The sequence below is a fragment of the Salmo salar genome, chromosome ssa05 (genome assembly GCF_905237065.1).
Source record: "Salmo salar chromosome ssa05, Ssal_v3.1, whole genome shotgun sequence".
In the NCBI taxonomy this organism is placed as follows: Eukaryota; Metazoa; Chordata; class Actinopteri; order Salmoniformes; family Salmonidae; genus Salmo; species Salmo salar.
The window spans coordinates 48,428,981-48,451,702 of NC_059446.1; the positions used below are offsets into that span (position 1 = coordinate 48,428,981).

Consider the following 22,722-nt stretch of genomic DNA (forward strand, 5'->3'; position numbering starts at 1 on the left):
AACAGTTGACTCTGTGTGTGTGTGTGTGTGTGTGTGTGTGTGTGTGTGTGTGTGTGTGTGTGTGTGTGTGTGTGTGTGTGTGTGTGATCCAGTGTCAAAGTGTGAATGTCTTTGCCAGCTAATAATGCACACAGACACACAAACACACAAGGGTATCAACCTTATTTGGTAGGGCGCCAGGAAGTCCTCAGAAGCAGCACTGCGGGGCACCACGGCACTGTAACTCGCACTAAAAGGGGGAGAGGATGGGCTGTGGAGGGGAGGAGTCGGCCGGAGCAGGGGGGAGATGGTTGTGGTTTGGGGAGGGCGTAGTGGGGGCAGAGAGAGAAGCCTGGCAGTGCACTATATAAACCAGCAAGCAGGCATTGTACATATACAGTGGGGTGAAAAAGTATTTGATCCCCTGCTGATTTTGTACGTTTGCCCACTTACAAAGAAATGATCAGTCTATAATTTTAATAGTAGGTTTATTTGAACAGTGAGAGACAGAATAACAACAAAAAAATCCTGAAAAACGCATGTCAAAAATGTTATTAAATGATTTGCATTTTAATGAGGGAAATAAGTATTTGACCCCTCTGCAAAACATGACATAGTACTTGGTGGCAGAACCCTTGTTGGCAATCACAGAGGTCAGATGTTTCTTGTAGTTGGCCACCAGGTTTGCACACATCTCAGGAGGGATTTTGTCCCACTCCTCTTTGCAGATCTTCTCCAAGTTATTAAGGTTTCGAGGCTAAACGTTTTGCAACTCGAACCTTCAGCTCCCTCCACAGATTTTCTATGGGATTAAGGTCTGGAGACTGGCTAGGCCACTCCAGGACCTTAATGTGCTTCTTCTTGAGCCACTCCTTTGTTGCCTTGGCCGTGTGTTTTGAGTCATTGTCATGCCGGAATACCCATCCACGACCCATTTTCAATGCCCTGGCTGAGGGAAGGAGGTTTTCACCCAAGATTTGACGATACATGGCCCCGTCCATCGTCCCTTTGATGCGGTGAAGTTGTCCTGTCCCCTTAGCAGAAAAACTCACCCAAAGCATAATGTTTCCATCTCCATGTTTGACGGTGGAGATGGTGTTCTTGGGGTCATAGGCAGCATTCCTCCTCCTCCAAACACGGCGAGTTGAGTTGATGTCAAAGAGCTCCAAAGAGCTTGGTCTCATCTGACCACAACACTTTGAGTCATTCAGATGTTCATTGGCAGACTTCAGACGGGCCTGTATATGTATTCTTGAGCAGGGGGACCTTGCGGGCGCTGCAGGATTTCAGTCCTTCACGGCGTAGTGTGTTACCAATTGTTTTCTTGGTGACTATGGTCCCAGCTGCCTTGAGATCATTGACAAGATCCTCCCGTGTAGTTCTGGGCTGATTCCTCACTGTTCTCATGATCATTGCAACTCCACGAGGTGAGATCTTGCATGGAGCCCCAGGCCGAGGGAGATTGACAGTTCTTTTGTGTTTCTTAATAATCGCACCAACTGTTGTCACCTTCTCACCAAGCTGTTGGCGATGGTCTTGTAGCCCATTCCAGCCTTGTGTAGGTCTACAATCTTGTCCCTGACATCCTTGGAGAGCTCTTTGGTCTTGGCCATGGTGGAGAGTTTGGAATCTGATTGATTGATTGCTTCTGTGGACAATGTCTTTTATACAGGTAACAAAATGAGATTAGGAGCACTCCTTTTAAGAGTGTGCTCCTAATCTCAGCTCGTTACCTGTATAAAAGACACCTGGGAGCCAGAAATCTTTCTGATTGAGAGTGGGTCAAATACTTATTTCCCTCATTAAAATGCAAATCAATTTATAACATTTTTGACATGCGTTTTTCTGGATATTTTTGTTGTTATTCTGTCTCTCACTGTTCAAATAAACCTACCATTAAAATTATAGACTGATCATTTCTTTGTCAGTGGGCAAACGTACAAAATCAGCAGGGGATCAAATACTTTTTTCCTCCACTGTAATACTGAATGCTGCCCTGGGCTCTGCTCTGCCACTTGCTCCATGGAAAATTCCAGCTGGAGACCCACTGTTGCTGGGCTGTGGAGTGGTTTGTAGAAAGAGAACCTATCCTTCCCCCATCCCAATCTCATCCTCTCTCTTTCTCATCTCTCCACTCATTTTTGCCCCTCATTGATACTCATTGGCCCCCAATTAAACTCTTCCCAATGCTTGCCTTCTCTCACCCCCCCCCCCCCTTTCCCAATCTCGTATGTGTGTGTGTGCATGCTACATGCATTGCCTGCGTGTGTGCTTGCTGCGTCTTTTTCAACCTTGTCACCTAGGCTATGTCATGGGACAGTCTCTCATGATGCTGCATTAGTCTCGTTCATAATGGACTGTACACGCTGATACAACATTGGCCTGTTAGCATGCCCTCATTGCCCTATACATAAATGCTTGTTTAGCATAGCCCTGCCTACTCTCTAAGTTATTGTATGTCTCCAGTGTGTTATAGCTCCCCTGTGGACTAGAGCCTTCCGAGCCTTCCAGGAACACAGTGACCCTAGTGTGTGTGTGTGTCTGTTGGGGATAGTTTTGCCATTCCCTTTACCGTGGCACATGGTTTGTGTATTACACTAAGCTGTCTTTATGATTTGTGTATGTATGTTTAAACTATATGTGTTGCTTGCTTTTATAAAATGGGATTTAGATGATGTCATCTACACAGCGTCGTTCAAAGGCAGGGGTTAAACTAATAGCCTCATAATTTAGCAGCACATTCATTCTGACTTGTCTTTCATGTGCAAACCTTTATCGATTGTGATAATAGTTGGAGAGGAGAAAGCATTATAGCCTAGACTTAGAAAGGTGGCATCGCGAGAGTAGCATCACCTATGCGGTCTTGGCCTTGTGATAAGACAGGAATGCTGGTTGGTTGATATTTATCAGTGGAGGGCAAAGTACAAATTGTCATACTTGAGTAAAAGTAAAGATACCTTAATAGAAAATAACTCAAGTAAAAGTGAGTCACCCAGTAAAATACTACTTGAGTAAAAGTGGTTGGGAGGACACATTTCAGTTGAATGCATTCAGTTGTACAATTAACTAGGTATCCCCCTTTCCCTAAAAGTCTAAAAGTATTTGGTTTTAAATATACTTAAGTATCAAAAGTAAATGTAATTGCAAAATATACTTAAGTATCAAAATAAAAGTGAAACTATAAATAATTTAAAGTCCCTTATTTTAAGCAAACCAGACGGCACCGTTTTCTTTTCTTTTTTTGTGGAATTTACGAATAGCCAGGGGCACACTCCAACACTCAGGCATAATTTACAAACAAAGCATTTGTTCTTAGTGAGTCCGCCAGATCAGAGGCAGTAGGGATGATAAATGTGTGCATTGGACCAATTTCCAGTCCTGATAAGCATTCAAAATGTAACGAGTACCTTTGGGTTTCAGGGAAAATGTATGGAGTAAAAAATACATTATTTTCTTTAGGAATGTAGTGAAGTAAAAGTAGTCAAAAAAAAAAATATATATAGTTATGTCAAGTACAGATACCCCAAAAAACGTAAGTATTTTTACTTAAGTACTTTACACCACTGAAATAAGTAACAACTTCACAATGCAAACTGTTACAGCTATACTTGAATATAGAACATTCTGCTCATTATATACTGAACAAAAATATAAACACAACATGCAACAATTTCAACGATGTTACTGAGTTACAGTTCATATGAGGAAATCAGTCAATTGAAATAAATTCATTAGGCCCTAATCTATGGATTTCACATGACTTGGGCAAGGGCGCAGCCACCCACTGGGGAGCCAGGCCCAGCCAATCAGAATGAGTTTTTCCCCACAAAAAGGGCTTTATTACAGACATGAAAACTCCTCAGCACCCCCTCAGACGATTCCGCAGGTGAAGAAGCCGGATGTAGAGGTCCTAGGCTGGCGTGGTTACACGTGGTCTGCGGTTGTGATGCCGGTTGGACGTACTGCCAAATTCTCTAAAATGATATTGGAGGTGGCTTATGGTAGAGAAATGAACATGACATTCTCTGGAAACAGCTCTGGTGAGCATTCCTGCAGTCAGGATGCCAATTGCACCCTCCCTCAAAACACGAGACATTTGTGTTGTGTGACAAAAATGCACATTTTAGAGTGGCCTTTTATTGTCCCCAACACAAGGTGCACCTGTGTAATGCTCATTTAATCAGCTTCTTGATATGCCACACCTGTCAGGTGGAGGGATTATCTTGGCCAAAGAGGGATGTAAAGAAATGTCTTCCAACAATTTGAGAGAAATACACTTTCTGTGCGTATAGAACATTTCTAGAATATTTTATTTCAGCTCATGAAACATGGGACCAACACTTTACATGTTATGTTTATATTTTTGTTCAATATAGAAGTGCAATCCTCGTTCAGAGCAGCCTACTCCTCCCATGATTTTAGTCATATCACTGTGAGTGTTTGTATTAAACTATATATGGCATTTGATTTACATTAATGTTAACTTTGGAAATGTACATTGTAGAATAGAAGAGTACATTGTACATAGTGTAGTACAATTTACAACACTATCTAAACTACACTCAATGCATTAGACATTGATATATTTTACTCACAGCAAATCACTTGACGTATTTCAAATTTATGAGATGTTGTTGGGCAAACATTTCAGTGTTTTAAGAGAAGTCAGCTGTTAAGGAGCTAACACAGTGAGTGGAAAGCATCTACCTGTTGTACCAATGTAAATAGTACATGGTGATTCTGCCTTTATTTAGTAATGTGGATTCAATGGAGCACTAATTACCTAGCCTTTCGATAACACATTACACTTTGAACAAGTTCTGAACATTAAACTTTACATGGTTAAAATAAAATGCATTATGGCAAGTTTGAATCACTTTAGATTTGGAGTGTTTCGGTGTTATTTGCTCATAAAGCCTCCTTGTTATACGCTGTAGTTTAGTATAGTTAAGTAACACTTTTTTTTGTGCAGTAACAGCTCTACTAAGGTAAATTAATTGAACATGAATGTGATAGAACAATGTCCATGTTGCTAATCTGTAACAAGCTATGATGCTGATTAATAAGTCTAGAACCAACAGGACCCTGAACAGCTTCTACCCCCAAGCCATAAGACTGCTAAATAGTAAGTGAGTTAACCGGACTATCTGCATTGACCCTTTTTGCACCAACTCTTTTGACTCATCACATACGCTTCTGCTACTGTTTTATTATCTATCCTATTGTCTTTATCCCTACCTACTTTATATGTACAGTGCATTCGGAAAGTATTCAGACCCCTTCCCCTTTTCCACATTTTATTAGGTTACAGCCTTATTCTAAAATGTATTGAATTGTTTTTTTCCCCTCATCAATCTACACACAATACCCCATAATGACGAAGCGAAAACAGGTGAATTTTTTTGTTGTTGCAAATGTATTAAAAATAAAAAACAGAAATACTTTATTTACATAAGTATTCAGACCCTTTGCTATGAGACTCGAAATTGAGCTCAGGTGCATCCTTGAGATGTTTCTACAACTTAATTGGAGTCCACCGGTGCTAAATTAAATTGAATGTACATCATTTGGAAAGGCTCACATCTGTCTATTTAAGGTCCCATAGTTGAAGGTGCATGTCAGAGCAAAAACCAAGCCATGAGGCCGAAGGAATTGTCCGTAGAGCTCCGAGACAGGATTGTGTTGAGGCACTATCCTGCATTTTCTGCTGCATTAAACATCGCAAAGAACATAGTGGCTTCCATCATTCTTCAAAGGAGGAAGTTTGGAACCAGACTCCCCTAGAGCTGGCAGCCCGACCAAACTGAGCAATCGAGGGAAAAGGGCTTAGTCAGGGAGGTGACGAAGAACCCGATGGTCACTCTGACAGAGCTCCAGAGTTCCTCTGCTCTGTGGAGATGGGAGAACCTTCCAGAAGGACAGCCATCTCTGCTGTACTCCACCAATCAGGCCTTTAAGGTAGAGAGGCCAGACGGAAGCCACTCCTCAGTAAAAGGCACATGACAGCCCGCTTGGAGTTTTCCAAAAGCCACCTGAAGGACTCTCAGATCATGAGAAACAAGATTCTCTGGTCTGATGAAACCAAAATAGAACTCTTTGGCCTGAATGCCAAGTGTCACGTTTGGGGGGGAAACCTGGCACCATACCTACGGTGAAGCATGGTGGTGGCAGCATCCTGCTGTGGGAATGTTTTTCAGCTAAAGGGACTGCTAGACTAGTCAGGATCGAGAGTAAGCTGAACGGAGCAAAATACAGAGAGATCCTTGATGAAAACCTGCTCCAGAGCACTCAGGACCTCAGACTGGGGCGAAGGTTCACCTTCCAACAGGACAACGCCCCTAAGCACACAGCCAAGATAACACAGGAGTGGCTTTGGGACAAGTCTCTGAATGTCCTTGAGTGGCCCAGCCAGAGCCCGGACTTGAACCTGATCGAACATCTCTGGAGAGATCTGAAAATAGCTGTGCAGCGATGCTCCCCATCCAACCTGACAGAGCTTGAGAGGATCTGCAGAGAAGAATGGGAGAAACTCCCCAAATACAGGTGTGCCAAGCTTGTTGCACATTACCCAAGAAGACTCAAGGCAGTAATCTCTGCCAAAGGTGCTTCAACAAAGTACTGTTTTTACTGTTTTTGCTCTGTCATTATGAGATATTGTGTGTAGATTGATGAGTGGGAAAAAAATCTATTTAATCAATTTTCGAATAATTCTGTAACATAATAAAATGTGGGAATGGCCCATAAGTAAGCATTTCACTTAGTCTACACCTGTTGTTTACAAAGCATATGACAAATACAATTGAATTTGATTTTGATTTGTTATTTTGCTTTTGTGAAGTTCTTTTCTTCTTCATAATATAACTCTCCTAAGGTGAGCTAGCTAGCTTAGCGCTGTGTGGAGCCATTCTTCTGGTGAGAGTTTGCAGAGGGTCAATATAAAAGAAAGGCCCAGTGTGTATGTGTCAAGTGTTTGAGTTACAGAATTACTTCTAATCAGCTTTTTAAACTGTCTGCAGGAAGGATGTGTCACTTGTATTATGGGAAGCAGAGAGTGTCAGACTTACATAGGACTTAAAGACAAATGCACATTTATGAATAGCACTGCTTGTATTAAGATTTAATGGTGTGTATTGTGTGCATGCATGTGTGTGTGTGTCCGCCCGTGTTTGTGTAACGTGTGCTTGTGTGCAATTCAATCATATACAATACCAGTCAAAAGTTTGGACACACCTACTCATTCAAAGGTTTTTCTTTATTTGTATCTTCTGTATACCACCCCTACCTTGTCACAACACAACTGATTGGCTCAAACACATTAAGAAGGAAAGAAATTCCACAAATTAACTTTTAACAAGGCACACCTGTTAATTGAAATACATTCCAGGTGACTATCTCATGAATCTGGTTGAGAGAATGCCAAGAGTGTGTAAAGCTGTCATCAAGGTAAAGGGTGGCTGGTTTGAAGAGTCTAAAATATAAAATATATTTTGATTTGTCTAACACTTGTTTTGTTACTACATGATTCCATATGTGTTATTTCATAGTTTTGATGTCTTCACAATTATTCTACAATGTAGAAAATTGTAAAAATAAAGAATGAGTAGGTGTGTCCAAACTTTTTACTGGTACTGTATGTGCTTGTGTTCTTGTTTGTGTGTGTACAGTATGTCTGTGGGCCTGTCTAGTATGCTAAAGGTCCAATGCAGCCGTTTTTATCTCAATATCAAATCATTTTTGGGTAACAATTAAGATTGGTTTAATTAAAAATGGTCAAAAAGAAACAAAAATAGCTTCTTTGCAAAGAGTAATTTCTCAAGCAAGATTTTCTCTAGGACTGTCTGGGAGTGGTCTGAGTGGGGAGGGTGGAAAACGAGCTGTTATTGGCAGAGAGGTTTGGAACTCTCTTATTGGTTTATTAACTAATTTAACGCCTGGTGATATCACCAGGCAGGTCAAAACTCCATCCCACCAAAACAGGCAGACATTTCAAGCAGTCTTTTGAACAGCTCTTACACTAAAAGAGCGTTATCATCATTTGCACTTTTTCACAGTATTATTCCCTCATAGTGCGGAAATATGAAGTACAGGCAAATCTAGTTTTTGACTGCATTGGGCCTTTTCTATAATATCAGCATCTTTGTTAGTTTGTGTTTGACTGCTGGTGTTTGTGTGTTCGGATGTGTTAGCTCAGTATGTTGAAAGCCTTGTATGTGTTGAGCCTGGTGTGGCTCGATGTGTGTGATGGATTGTGTTTAGTTAGTTTAAGTGAACACTCTTGCCTATCTCCCCTGAACTTCTGTAAATAACATGGTCTTGTGGCGCGTGTGTCCGTATGTGCGTTTGTGCGTGTGTTGCTGCTTCGTGAGGAGAGGGCTGTACAAACAACAGCCAAACAGATGAACACAAACACACTGTGGAGAGCGGGCCCATTTGAACTATTTGTGGGCAAGACAAAGCCTCAAGCTCACGCTGTTTTTGCCGCTATTATTAGCTGCATCTGACTTTGACCAAGCTGTTTCAAGGGAGAGGGATTTTCCTGGGTTTGGTGCCACTGTACCTCAAGCAATTGCACATCTGTCTTGAAGGGATATTGTCCGAAAGCAACTACTATAGTCAATGTGTTTCCCCTGTATCCCTGTTTCAGGTATATGGCTGTGATACGTAATCCTGTCTTTCTTTATACTGGTGGCTATGTTGTTGCTGTGTCATGGAGCTGAGTTCTATTGTAATGAAACTGTGTTTGATATGTAATCATAATGCCATGTAGCCTTGGTGTTGTGTAGTTCTTTGACTGAGGCATCTGCAGTAGGTCTTTGTCAGTGTCAGTTTCTCTGCTGTTCTGCACCATGTTGATGTCTCATTGGTGTTCTTAGAGAAGGAGAGAAAGAGACAGAGAGCCAGGAGGTATCAGCAGCAGCAGCACTGTGGGATTGTTGTTGAAAATGGGGCTCGATCCTCTGCTAAACTTACGCAAGACCTGGACGCTGCTGCCATTTGAACTGGAGGACAACCGTGGCCAAGCAGCATTGCATAACCGAGGGAAAGATAAAAAAGAAACGGGGAAAGAGAGAGAAAGAGTAAGCAAAAGAATAACAACTGTTCCTCCGACGACTTTTCGTTTTGTTTACAACAATGGGACAGGTTCCCGTGTAAGATGATACTCTAACATGAGAGTAATAGACGGGAGTGAGAGCTAGTGCTGCTGTTAGTGGAGGGCAGTTTAGTGAATGTGTCCTGCAGAGAGGCACGTTTTATGGGACTGTTGAATGTGTGATTGCGGTTTGTAATGTTACGCAATCGTCGAGCAGAGGATAGTGTATTGCAGTGTGTGTCATAGTGTTCCCGAAGGTTTATGTATTCAGCGATTAATGAGGTGAGGTATTCTCCCACTGAGTTTGGACCAGGCCACTGCTACCCAGCATGCATGCACACCCTCGCTCTCTTGCTCGCCCTCTCTCGCTCTCTTTTGCTCTCTCTCGCTCTCTCTCGCTCTCTCTCTCTCTCTCTCTCATACACACACACATTTAAACACAAACACAAACATACACGCACCGCCATGAGGTATCTCTCTCTCCTTCCCCCTTTCTCTATATATCTCTCTTACACTATTTCTCCTCATCTTTCTCCATCGCTGCTCTGTTATGCTGCTGCCTAGTTTGCTTGTTTTCTGGTTGCCATACAGCAACAGCGGAGGGGGACCATGTGTCTGACTGGTGGCTGAAGCCCAAAAGCCCCTCTCATCTGAGTCTCTCTCTCTCTCTCTCTCTCTCTCTCTCTGTGTGTTTCTGTATATGTGTGTATATACATTTATGTATGTGTGTGTTGGTCTGTTGCTGGGAAAGAGCCCTGTGGAGACTGACAGGCCTTCACGGAAGGGGCTTCAAAGCACCGGGTATTTTTAGTTCCCAGGGATTATGTGCAGAGTTGTTTTCAATTTGCTATTGGCAGGTGAGTGGCTGGGCGGAGGCGTCTGCAGGGAACGAGACAGGCGGGAGCTCTCTTCCGTCTCACATTCCCTCTCGCTCTCTCTCTCTCTCTCTCTCTCTCACTTTCTGTCGTCTTTTTCCCCCTTTACTCTCACTCTCCCCCCACTCTTTCCTCAGTGATCTCCTGTCTGTCCCTGTTTCCTTCTCGACTTCTCTCTTTATCGCTGTCCTCCTATTCCATCTGTCAAGTTTGACTTTCGCAGCCAGTCGACTTTACCTCTCCTCTCTCCTTTCCTCTCCTCTCCTTTCCTCGACCTCTTCGTTACCTTTTCTTGACAAATATTTCTCTCCTTTGTCATTGCTCGTGCCTTTTTTTATATCCTTAGATGGTCGTCTTGATTCCACACAGGATCTGTCTCTCCCTCTCTCCCGCTCACCTTTGCATTCCTCCCTTTTCTCTCCTCTCCACGTCTCCTCATCTCAAATAACATTTTATTTGTCACATGCTTCGTAAACAACAGGTGTAGACTAACAGTGAAATGGTTACTTACGGGCCCTTCCCAACAATGCAGAGAGAAAAATATAGAAGAAATAATAACACAAGGAATAAATACACAATGAGTAACAACAACTTGGCTATATCCACGGGGTACAAGTACCGAGTTGATGTGCAGGGGTACGAGGTAATTGCGGTAGATACAGTGCATGCGGAAAGTATTTAGACTGCTTCCCTTTTTCCACATTTTGTTACGTTACAGCCTTATTCTAAAATGGATTAAATAAAACATTTTCCTCATCAATCTATACACAATAGCCCATAATGACAAAGAAAATACAGGTTTTTAGATAATGTTTTAAGCAAGCCATGAGGTCAAAGGAATTCCGTAGAGCTCCAAGACAGGATTGTGTCGAGGCACAGATCTGGGGAAGGGTAAACAAAAAATGTCTGCAGCATTGAAGGTCCCCAAGAACAAAGTAGCCTCCATCATTCTTAAATGGAAGAAGTTTGGAACCACCAAGACTCTTCCGAGAGCTGGCCACCCAGCCAAACTGAGCAATTGGGGGAGATGGGCCTTGGTCAGGGAGGTGACCAAAAACCCGATGGTCACTCTGACAGAACTCCTCAGTCAAAGGCACATTACAGCCCGCTTGGAGTTTGCCAAAAGGCACCTAAAGGACTCTCAGACCATGAGAAACAAGAATCTCTGGTCTGATGAAACCAAGATTGAAATCTTTGGCCTGAATGCCAAGCTTCACGTCTGGAGGAAACCTGGCACCATTCCCACGGTGAAGCATGGTGGTGGCAGCATCATGCTGTGGGGATGTTTTTCAGCGGCAGGGACTGGGAGACTAGTCAGGATCGAGGGAAAGATGGACGGACCACAGAGAGATCTGTGATGAAAACCTGCTCCAGTCTCACGATCGTCGTAGTAAGTGGACCAAGGCGCAGCGGGTCGAGTGCTCATCTTGACTTTATTAGTGAACACTTAAATAAACAAAACAAGAAATGAACGAACTAACAGTCTTGCAGGCTAAATACAGCAGTGCTAAGAACAACCTCCCACAATTCCCAAAACAAACATACTCCTAATTATAGGACCTTCAATCAGAGGCAATGATAAACAGCTGCCTCCAATTGAAGGCCCCAATCCCAATTACCTAAACAAATATCTAAACACCCTAGAATAGACATAGAAATATACAAACATAGAACAATGACCAAAACCCCGGAATACATAAATCAAACACCCCTCTACATAAACACACTCAAAACCATATAAAACAAATACCCCCTGCCACGTCCTGACCAAACTCTAAAAACAAATAACCCCTTTACTGGTCAGGATGTGACAGTGCCCCCCCCCCCCCAAAAGGTGCAGACCCCGGATGCACCTAACAACAAAAAATATAGACAAAAATAAACCCCTAAACTAAAGGGAGGGAAGGGAGGGTGGCTGCCGTCACCGACGGCTCCCGTGCTACACCCCCCCTCCCCAAACCTCCTACAGTGGAGGTGGCTCAGGCTCAGGCCTTAGTCCCCCACCTGACCAGTCCACCCCTACTGAATACCTCGGCCTGAAGCATGTCACTGTAGACCCTGGACTGTACTCTGGGAGCTCCGGACTGTAGAACGATTCTGGGAGCTCCGGACTGTAGGACGATTCTGGGAGCTCCGGACTGTAGGGCGACTCTGGGAGCTCCGGACTTTGGGGCGACTCTGGGAGCTCCGGACTTTGGGGCGACTCGGGGAGCTCCGGACTGTAGGCCGTCTCACTCGGTTCCAGACTGTAGGCCGTCTCACTCGGTTCCGGACTGTAGGCCGTCTCACCCGGTTCCGGACTGTAGGCCGTCTCACTCGGTTCCGGACAGTGGGCCGTCTCTCTTGGTTCCGGACAGTGGGCCGTCTCTCTTGGTTCCGGACAGTGGGCCGTCTCTATGGGGCACTGGAAGCCTGATGCGTGGGGCTGGTACTGGAGGTATCAGACTGGAGACACGCACCTCAAGGCTAGTGCGAGGAGCAGGAACAGGACGTACAGGACTGGGCTGACGCACTGGAAGCCTGGTGCGTGGTGCTGGTACTGGAGGTATCAGACTGGAGACACGCACCTCAAGGCTAGTGCGAGGAGCGGGAACAGGATACACTGGGCCGTGAAGCATTACTGGCGGTCTGGAGCATACAACTCCTATGCCCTGAGTGCTCACTCGAGCATGGCACTTGCGAGGGGCTGGAATCAACTTCACCGGACTGTTCGTGCGCATAGGTGAGATCGTGCGCATTTCCGCATTGTACGGTGCTCCTCTGATCCTCTGTTCCCCATAATAAGCACGGATAGTTGGCTCAGGTCTACTGCCTGCCCTAGCCAAACTACCCGTGTGCCCCCCCCATTTTTGGGGGGAGGGCTGCCTATCCGGCTTCCTTGCCAGCCGTGTTCCCATATAATAATCCCGGTCTTCACTCCACCTTCGCTGTTCCTCCCTCGCTATTTCCACCTGTCTCCATGGGAGACGATCCCTTCCAGCCTGGATCTCCTCCCATGTGTAGGAGATGTCTTCCCAAGTCCAGTACTCCTTATAGTCCACCTGCTGCTCCTTTCTCCGCTGCTTGGTCCGTTGGAGGTGGGAGGTTCTGTCACAATCGTCGTAGTAAGTGGACCAAGGCGCAGCGGGTCGAGTGCTCATCTTGACTTTATTAGTGAACACTTAAATAAACAAAACAAGAAACTAACTAACTGTCTTGCAGGCTAAATACAGCAGTGCTAAGAACAACCTCCCACAATTCCCAAAACAAACATACTCCTAATTATAGGACCTTCAATCAGAGGCAACGATAAACAGCTGCCTCCAATTGAAGGGCCCAATCCCAATCCCAATCCCAATCCCATCCAGAGCGCTTAGGACCTCAGACTGGGGTGAAGGTTCACCTTCCAACTGGATAACGACAGGAGTGGCTTCGGGACAAGTCGCTGAATGTCCTTGAGTGGCCCAGCCAGAGCCCAGACTTGAACCTGATCGAACATCTCTGGGGAGACCTAAAAAATAGCAGTTCAGCGGCACTCCCCATCCAACCTGACAGAGCTTGAGAGGATCTGCAGAAAAGAATGGGAGAAACTCCCTAAATATAGGTGTGCCAAGCTTGTAGCGTCATATCCAAGAAGACTCAAGGCTGTAATTGCTGTCAAAGGTCCTTCAACAAAGTACTGAGTAAAGGGTCTGAATACTGATGTAAATGTGATATTTCAGTTTTTTCTTTGTAATACATTTTGGGTGTTGTGTGTAGATTGATGAGGGGAAAAAACGATTTTATCCATTTTAGAATAAGGTTCTAATGGAACAAAATTTTAAAAAAGTCAAGTGGTCTGAATTCTTTCTGAATGAAATGTATGTACTTATAGGTAGGGGTAAAATGACTAGGCAACAGGACAAATAATAAACAGTAACAGCAGCAGCGTATTTGATGAGTCAAAAGAGTTAGTGCAAAGAGGGTCAAATGCAGATACTGCAAATGCAGATACTCTATGCTGACTTTTTTTTTACAAGGAACACGTGTGTGCCTAAGTGGAAAAATGTAGGCGGACACAAAGAAATGTTGGAGCACAATGATAAATATTTAAGGCAAATAAATACAAATTATAGGTCGCACAGAAAAATGTTTGGGCACATATGTGAGTAAATGGTCGCACTGTAAAGTCCTGAGATAGTCTGGGTAGCTATTTGGTTAACTATTTAGTAGTCTTATGGCTACTCCTGGTAGAAGCTGTTCAGTGTCCTGTTGGTTCCCTACTCGGTGCAGTGGTACCACTTGCCGGTCAAGTGTGTGTGAGAGAGAACAGACTGTCCGTCCATAGAGTAAGCCTGGGGAATCTGAGAGCATGTCTTACAGAAGTGAGAAATGCTCCAAAGTAGGTCAAATAATTTTCCCTTCGGTCTGTCCCGGTATCTCAGCCACGCAAACCAATATTTGGTCTCAATTTCCATTTTCAAATGGTGAAAATTACTATGAGGTAGCAAACAGTTGCATCCGGTAATTTTACAAAGTCATAAACCAGACTTTTGGGAAATTTGAACAAACATTTTCATATTTTCTTGGTAATTCATTGCTTGTAGGACCATTCCAACAATAAAGAAAATGAATGTCTCCTCATAAAATATATACCACTTAATGTCATATTTTATTAAAGCCACATGTTATGCCATAAAGGTCTCCAGGCAACTCAAATGTTTTAATATTACACAAAACACCCTGTAATATCCGTGTGTGTGTGTGTGTGTGTGTGTGTGTGTGTGTGTGTGTGTGTGTGTGTGTGTGTGTGTGTGTGTGTGTGTGTGTGTGTGCGTGCATGCGTGTGAGACTGTGTGTGAGACTGTGTTTGCATGCAACATGCCAATTTATCTGCAAAAAACACTTGCAGGTGTTGTTATGAAATCCTAATAGCCTGTGCTAGTACCACAGGTTTTTATTGAAACCACAGTTTTTAGCCTGATCCCAGATCTGCTACCAGGCAAGTTTTCTCCAGAGCAGAACCTTTTGAGTTAGGTATTTTAACTTTTGTAGGCACTCTTCAGCTGTTTCTCAATGATTTGCACTGTTTATTATCAGGGAGTGAGGGCAGGAAAAATCAAGTTGTCTTCAGTTAAGGAGACGAAAGAGCTTGTTGAATGAGATTTTAAAATAGTGCGTAGATCCTAAGTAAAAACTGAGCAGACATTTTTATTGGCTGACCATTAGCAAAAGGAGTCAAAGTCAAGTGCTGCTGGTGCAGTGGGCTCAGCCGAAACCAGCACAGACCAACTCCAATTTAAACAGTTCGGCCTTAAATAGTTTTTTCCTTTCTCGAAGGTCAAATGTTTGCCCACTTCAGGTGTTTCACTGACCTGTGCCAAGCACCATAAAGTCCCTTTCATGTAAAAAAAACCCTCCTTAATGTCTCTCTGTAAAGTAGAAGCCAGACACAGCTTGAAACATCACTATTTGACAAACAGTCTGCAATTAAGGGCAGTTTTAGTGTCATTACAGTATAAACTGAGAGAGTTTGGGCAACACACACACCACGGTGTACTGTATAAAACCTGCATGTCTGGAGTGCATTAAAAGACAAAGATGATGCTGGTTGCAGTTCTGGAACCACTCTGGGGACAGGAAGCAAGGGGGTGGAGCCAGGATGCAGGAAGTGTGTGTAGGGTCAGTGGAGGTCAGTGACAGTGTGAGGAGTGAAGGATGCTGGGAGGGGTTGCATTAGTTGACACAGGTCCCTGTGACTCTGCTGTTTAGATAACGGCACAGCAGACATTGAGCAGTTCACAGTCCTCCCGACTCTGGAGCCGTGGGAAAGATGCATATTTAATGTAATTCCCCCAAGATAAACGCTAGTCAACATATTTTCTTTGCATTATTTGAGGTCTGACAATGCTGCATCTTTTTTGTTAATTTGACCAGTTGTCATTTTCTGCAAGTAAATGATCTAAATGACACTATTTTGGGGGGGAATTTGGGAGAAATGTTGTCAGTAGTTTATAGAATAAACCAAAAATTTTCATTTTACCCAAACACATACCTATAAATAGTAAAACCAGAGAAACTGATAATTTTGCAGTGGTCTCTTATTTGTTTTGCAGAGCTGTATATTGTGAGAGGGGTTGGACCCCCGCAACCCCTCTGCCGACGCCAGAGTTTGGGAACCACTACTCTATAGGACTCTACTTGTGAGGAGAGCATATTAATGGCCATGATTTTGGAATGAGATGTTCGGTGAGCAGGTATATACAGTGCCTTCGGAAAGTATTCAGACCCCTTGACCTTTTCCACATTTTATTAGTTTATAGCCTTATTCTAAAATGTTTTGAATTGTTTTTTCCCCTTCATCAATCTACATACAATACATCATAATGACAAAGCAAAAACTTTTAGAAGATTTAAAAAAATAATAATATCACATTTACATAAGTATTCAGACCCTTTGCTCAGTACTTTTTTGAATCACCTTTGGCAGCAATTACAGCCTTGAGTCTTCTTGGGTATGACGCTACAAGCTTGGCACACCTGTATTTGGGAGTTTTTCCCCATTCTTCGCTGCAGATACTCTCAAGCTTTGTCAGGTTGGATGGGGAGTGTTGCTGCACAGCTATTTTCAGGTCTCCAGAGATGTTCTATCGGGGTCAAGTCCAGGCTCTGGCTGGGCAACCCAAGGACATTCAGAGACTTGTCCCGAAACCACTCCTGCGTTGTCTTGTCTGTGTGCTTAGGGTCGTTGTCCTGTTGGAAGGTGAAACTTCACCCCAGTCTGAGGTCCTGAGCACTCTGGAGCAGGTTTTCTTCAAGGATCGCTCTGTACTTTGCGTCAGTATCTTTTAATCCGAACTAGTCTCCCAGTCGTTGACGCTGAAGAACACCCCCACAGCATGATGCCACCACCATCATGCTTCACCGTAGGAATGGTGCCAGGTTTCCTCCAGACGTGACGCTTGGAATTCAGGACCAAGAGTTGAATCTTGGTTTCATCAGACCATATAAACTTGATTCTCATGGTCTGAGAGTCTATACGGTGCCTTTTGGCAAACTCCAAGTGGGCTATCATGTGCCTTTTACTGAGGAGTGGTTTCCGTCTGGCCACTCTACCATAAAGGTCTAATTGGTGGAGTGCTACAGAGATGGTTGTCCTTCTGGAAGGTTCTTCCATCTCCACAGAGGAACTCTAGAGCTCTGTCAGAGTGGCCATCAGGTTCTTTGTCACCTCCCTGACCAAGGTCCTTCTCCCCCGATTGCTCAGTTTGGCCAGGTGGCCAGCTCTAGGAAGAGTCTTGGTGGTTCCAAACTTCTTCCATTTAAGAATGATGAAGACCACTGTGTTTTTGGGGACCTTTATATGCTGCAGACATTTTTTGGTACCCTTCCCCAGATTTGTGCCTCGACACAATCCTGTCTTGGAGCTCTACAGACAATTCCTTCGACAGAAAATTCCTGTTTTTGCTTTGTCATTATGGGCTATTGTGTGTAGATTGCTGATTATTATATGTTTTTTTAATCCATTTTAGAATAAGGCAAAACGTAACAAAATAATGAGGGAAAAGTCAAGGGGTCTGAATACTTTCCGGCACTATGTTTCCGAAGGTTGTTATGAATAAATGTTATAAGCTGATGTTTGAAGTATCCCAGGATAGGTTTCTTCCTCCCCGCGCAGGAAGAAATTCATGGTGTATTATTATGAAACTGTGATCCCTGAAAGATAAGCCCAGTTTTTTTCCTCCCTCAGTTGCTTGTATGTGACTTACAACATAACTGACTTGCCTGATTGAAAAATGTGATAAGAAATAAAACTATGTGCTTGTTGTTTATTTTTGAAAAGTCCATGACAATCATTGCTTGGCTTCTGAATATACATGAGGGCAGTATAGTATTTTTCTCCCAGCAGCACATGCCTGACTATTTTGTCACTGGCCTGTAATGTCATGGAAGTGATGAGTAATGAAGGGAATGATTAGAGGCATCAGGGGGGCTGTCTATTCGCTGTGTGTGACAGCTCTCATGTGACATCAGGCTCCCCTCTGGGAGGAAAGGGGGAAGAAGGGAGGCCTTGGTCTGGTTAATGAAGGTATAGTGCAGCCCCTCTAACCAAGCCCCTCACCCCCTCCCAATGAGCCTGTGCTTGGTGTGTTCCGTTCCATCTGTGACATCACCACTGCCTCCTCGTGTCTCAATTCCCTGAATGAGCCCGGGTGCAGTGCTCTACAGACAGACTACAGCGGCGCCAGTTGTGGTGGATCATTTTGGTGTCATGTTCGTATAAATCAGTGTTACTGTGGTCTGACTCTCTCTCTCTCTCTCTCTCTCTCTCTCTCTCTCTTTATCTATGCCACTGAACCTCATGTCAACCAGTGGTTGGCTTATTGAGTCACCCAGAATTCCCCAGTTGACTTGAGGGAGGATGTCTTACTGTATTGTGTGTGTCTGCTTGACTGTTTATGTTTTGTTGAGCAAAAGGACCTATTGAGCAGTAGTTGTGTGTGAGAGAGCATGCCATGTATATATAACGGATATACAGTATCTTTGTGTGTGTGTGCTTGCGTGTGTTTGGTTTAGTTTTTTACGATCCCCATTAGCTACTGTACATGCAGCAGCTACTATTCCTGGGGTCCACATAAAACGTACAAATACATAACGAAGTACAGAACAGTTATAGACAAGATACATTAAATTATACCTTTTTTTATTAAATAAGAGTTATATAGGAAAGACAGGTGGAGACAACAAAAAATACTATTTACACACAATTCATATATACATATTCATATTCTTATATACAGTACAGTTAAATTACATCTTTAGAAAGAGGAGGCGCTGTGATGCACAATGTATTTTTAATCCGTTTTTTTAAGCTAAACTTGCGTTTTGCTTAAGTTACATCTGGTGGAAGAGCATTACACGATGACATGGCTCTATACATAACTGAGCAATGCATTAAATCTGTTTTTGGTTTGGGTACCATGAAGAAACACGTTGTGGCGTGTCTGGTGGGGTATGTATGTCTGTTTGAAGTGTATGCAAATAGATTGTATGTGTGCGAATGGATATCCAGACCTGTACATTAGGTGAGTGTGTGTTCATTGTGGTTAGTCCAGCTGCACTATTTCCTGTGCCCTCGGTCAATGCGGCCAGTGTTGTGTTAAGCACAGCGGCCTCATTCATGAGGCAGCGCTGCTGTGAAGAAGTTACACACCGCCTTAAGCTGGCCCATTGGGACTTGGAAGTGTGACTTTCTCTGTTGACGGATGGGAAGGAAGTGAGCAAGAGCGTAGTTAGTCTTGGCTCATCTGACTCTCTGGTCACACAGAGAAGGGTTAGTGTTGGCGCGCCCAGACCATTGGTCACTGGTGCAACACACAGAGAGAGAGAAAAAAGATTGATAGACTGATAAAAAAAAGACAGGAACTGCTCTGAAACATGACGCTGGGACGGGTATTTGGTAGGTGCCTGTGAGAGACCTGAGTGGGGATCTCACTAAGAAGGTCAAAGGTCACATTAGACACAGTCACCTCACCCATGCTCCCTCTGACACAAGAGCATTTTCACAGCTTTGTGTTTAACACGCATACAAACCCCCCACACACACAAGCTATTATAATTCTACTAATTTATCTCAGTGTTGAGTAAAGTAAATTGTATTTTGTCTGTAGTTGTCCATTTAGGTCTGGCTCCAAGTACAACTGCTTAGCAGTTTCTCTCCCCCTTCTCTCCTCTCTCTCCCTCCTGTCTTGATGGTCGTTGCGGTTGTATACTCTCTTTAAACAAACCATGGTGGCTGGCTAATCCTGGGCTTCTGCCTAACGTTGCAGCCATCAATTTAAGGCTCCGGGCCTCCTAATACACCGTGGTGTCGAGAACTGTCAAACACACACCCACCGCACGCATGGTTCCCAGCATTACGTGTGTTGCATTACTTTCTGCGCCCAAGCACGGCTGTCAGGCGCACCACTACACACAGGGTTGTCAATGTGAAGTGTGTCACCCGGTTCCACTGTGTAAGCTTCTGTCAAACACACGCTTCCACCACACATGGTTTTGAGTTGTGTGTGAGTGTTACAGTACTACTGTGCAGATCCCATATCAGATAGTTACACAGAGCTACACACATGTTCGGGAGTATTCAGTGAGTGTTACCATAGTACCGGGTTCCTGTAGGAACCATATGAACTGCAGAATTACCCCCCAAGTGACCCTCGCGAGAGACAGGGAGATGTGTGTGTCTTAACATTTGCAAGAGAGCGAATGGCATCAATTCTAATCTGGTGTGTGAGCTATTTTGTTAACTGCTGTGGTTTCTCATAGAGAACTATGAGAATTCTTTGAAGTTGCAAAGATGAGAGTGAATGTCATTTTGCCTTTTTATGACCCCTCAACTGAACACAGTGAGTGAATTAACTGGGGAAGAGTAAAAGTAGGGAAGAATTTCCACCCTGTCAGCCATTACATTTGGATTGGTCTTGTCTTTACACACACACAAACACAATCGTCAGTCGTGTTGCTAAACTCCGTCCTCCTTCCTGTATTTCAGATGTCATCTCTCCCACGCACTACAACCCGTACTACAGACGGCTCACCTTCGACGTGACCTCAATGGAGAAGAATGCCTCTAACCTGGTCAAGGCTGAGCTACGCGTCTTCCGTCTCCAGAACACCAAGGCCCGCGTGTCTGAACAGAGGATTGAGCTGTACCAGGTAAACCTCCCTTCTGTCCTCATCTCTAACCAGGTTTCCATCCAACCTTTTTTTTTTTAAATGTATTTGATTTTTTTTTAACCCCCTTTTTCTCCACAATTTCAATCTTGTCTCATCGCTGCAACTCCCCTAACGTGCTCGGGAGGCAAATGTCCCGTCATGCGTCCTCCGAAACATGACCCGCCAAACCACAATTCTTAACACCCGCCCGCTTAACCTGGAAACCAGCTGCACCAATGTGTCAGAGGAAACACCGTTCAACTGACATCCGAAGTCAGCCTGCAGGCGCCTGGCCCGCCACAAGCAGTCGCTAGAGCATGATGAGCCAAGTAAAGCCCCCCCTCCCCCGGCCAAACCCTCCCCTAACCCGGACGACGCTGTGCGCCGCCTTATGGGACTCCCGATCACGGCCGGTTGTGATACAGCCTGGATTCGAACCTAAGTCTGTAGTGACGCCACTCCAACCTTTTTATGTGAGTGAAGTACTGTACATGTTGGATACAAAATGTAAGACAAGCCTGATGGAATCAGAACATTTGTCAGTAAACTTACCAAATGTAGACCTAAACAAAGTACACTAGACAAGTTGGCATCTTTTTCTGTCAGTATAATTAATTATGCGAGAAATGTCGGTGGAAATGCTTTCATTCACCAATATTGATATAACAACCATCATATTGAAGTAAACTTGGAGTCACACATGTTGTGTGGTACTCCCACTACGACTTGTCCAGGAAAGCATGCAATTTATTAGGCTACAGATTAAATAAATGAAGATGAACTTCACAGGTTGGTGAAAGTGCAATGTGATGAGCTTGATGCTCCTTTCCAATAAATATCGAGGGTCTTATTTTGGTGACATGATCATTGATGCTTGGCGTTTCACAAATAAAAATAATCTTGCTCTTTTGTCCATAATAATCTCATTTTGTAGGCGATAGGCCTAACTGCAGTGTATCTGCGAGCTGTTGGCTAGAGCGCATGTGTCAATACCAGAGTGGGCACACTCGCTATATAACGCAACATCTTTTGTGAGAAAACCATCGGTAGAGTTGAAAATGCATTGGAAACCCATTTTACTTTTTTATTTGGTACATGTGCACTATGTCATCAGGCACAGCTTTTTATCCACAACAAATCCATTTTATGGAAACACATCTCTGGTGGTAGAATGTGCATATTGTTTTTATGCAGATTTTAGAATATTTGCATGAAAATCTTTAGCCAATTGGATGAAAACCTAGTTGATGAACCACTCTGAGCTGGATCAAGTGTCATTTCCACTTAAGGACAAAACAGACCGTGCCAGCGAATTAAAAGCAGTGAGTGGCCATTTTATCACCTCTGACCACAGAACAACAGTTGTAATTTTCTGTTAATTTCCCGACGATTCTACATGTTCAATCGCCACCGTTCATCGACACAGCAGGTGATTTACTGTGCACGGCTGATGTACGTTATGGTGTGTATTTTCCTTTATTCTTTACTCAACCACTCCATACTATATACATACTGTGTCTCTATTAGCACATTTGACATAGCATGAATAACAATATGGTGGTATTCCACAAAGATACTATTTTTTGTTTTAATCCCCCAAGTTTTACCACTTCACACCAGCACGTAATGCTTATCGCTAAATTACTATAAACCCTACTTGAACGTACATGCGTGCACACACACACATTATGAAGCTCAGCGTGGGCCTGTTAGAAATGTGTGAGTCAGTAGTGTCGGGAGCCGGGCGGCTCATGGATCAGTCCAGCGTTATTTGTGAGTCGAGAGAGTAGTGTGGAATGCAGAGCGGTGATTTAGACCCGGTGCTGAGTCTCCGAGGGCTGCGCTCCGGCCCAGCCAGCCCAATGTCTACTGCCTCCACACAGTGTAGGACCATTGGCACCAGCCCATTCCCAGGGCGTGGTAGTGTTTATGTCCAGCCAGGGTGAATGACAGGTGGCCTAAACACAGCTCAACATGAAGGATTTTCTCACGCGAACACAGGCGATTGAAAGCGTGTGAGGGAGGACGGATAGAGCCGGTACAACCAGGGAGAGTTTCTCCAAGGAGATCAACTGACAACCTTGAGTAATTAATTCAAGTCGCGCT

General features: G+C 43.9%; 1 protein-coding gene across 1 annotated transcript in view; it reads left to right on the forward strand.

Annotated features, from left to right (window-relative positions):
* LOC106605021 (transforming growth factor beta-2 proprotein) overlaps positions 1-22,722 on the forward strand; it is a 30,868-nt gene that overhangs the window by 3,048 nt on the left and 5,098 nt on the right. The window contains exon 2 of the mRNA XM_014200238.2: positions 20,453-20,616. Coding sequence (XP_014055713.1) covers positions 20,453-20,616 — 164 coding nt within the window. The remainder of the gene's footprint in view (positions 1-20,452; positions 20,617-22,722) is intronic.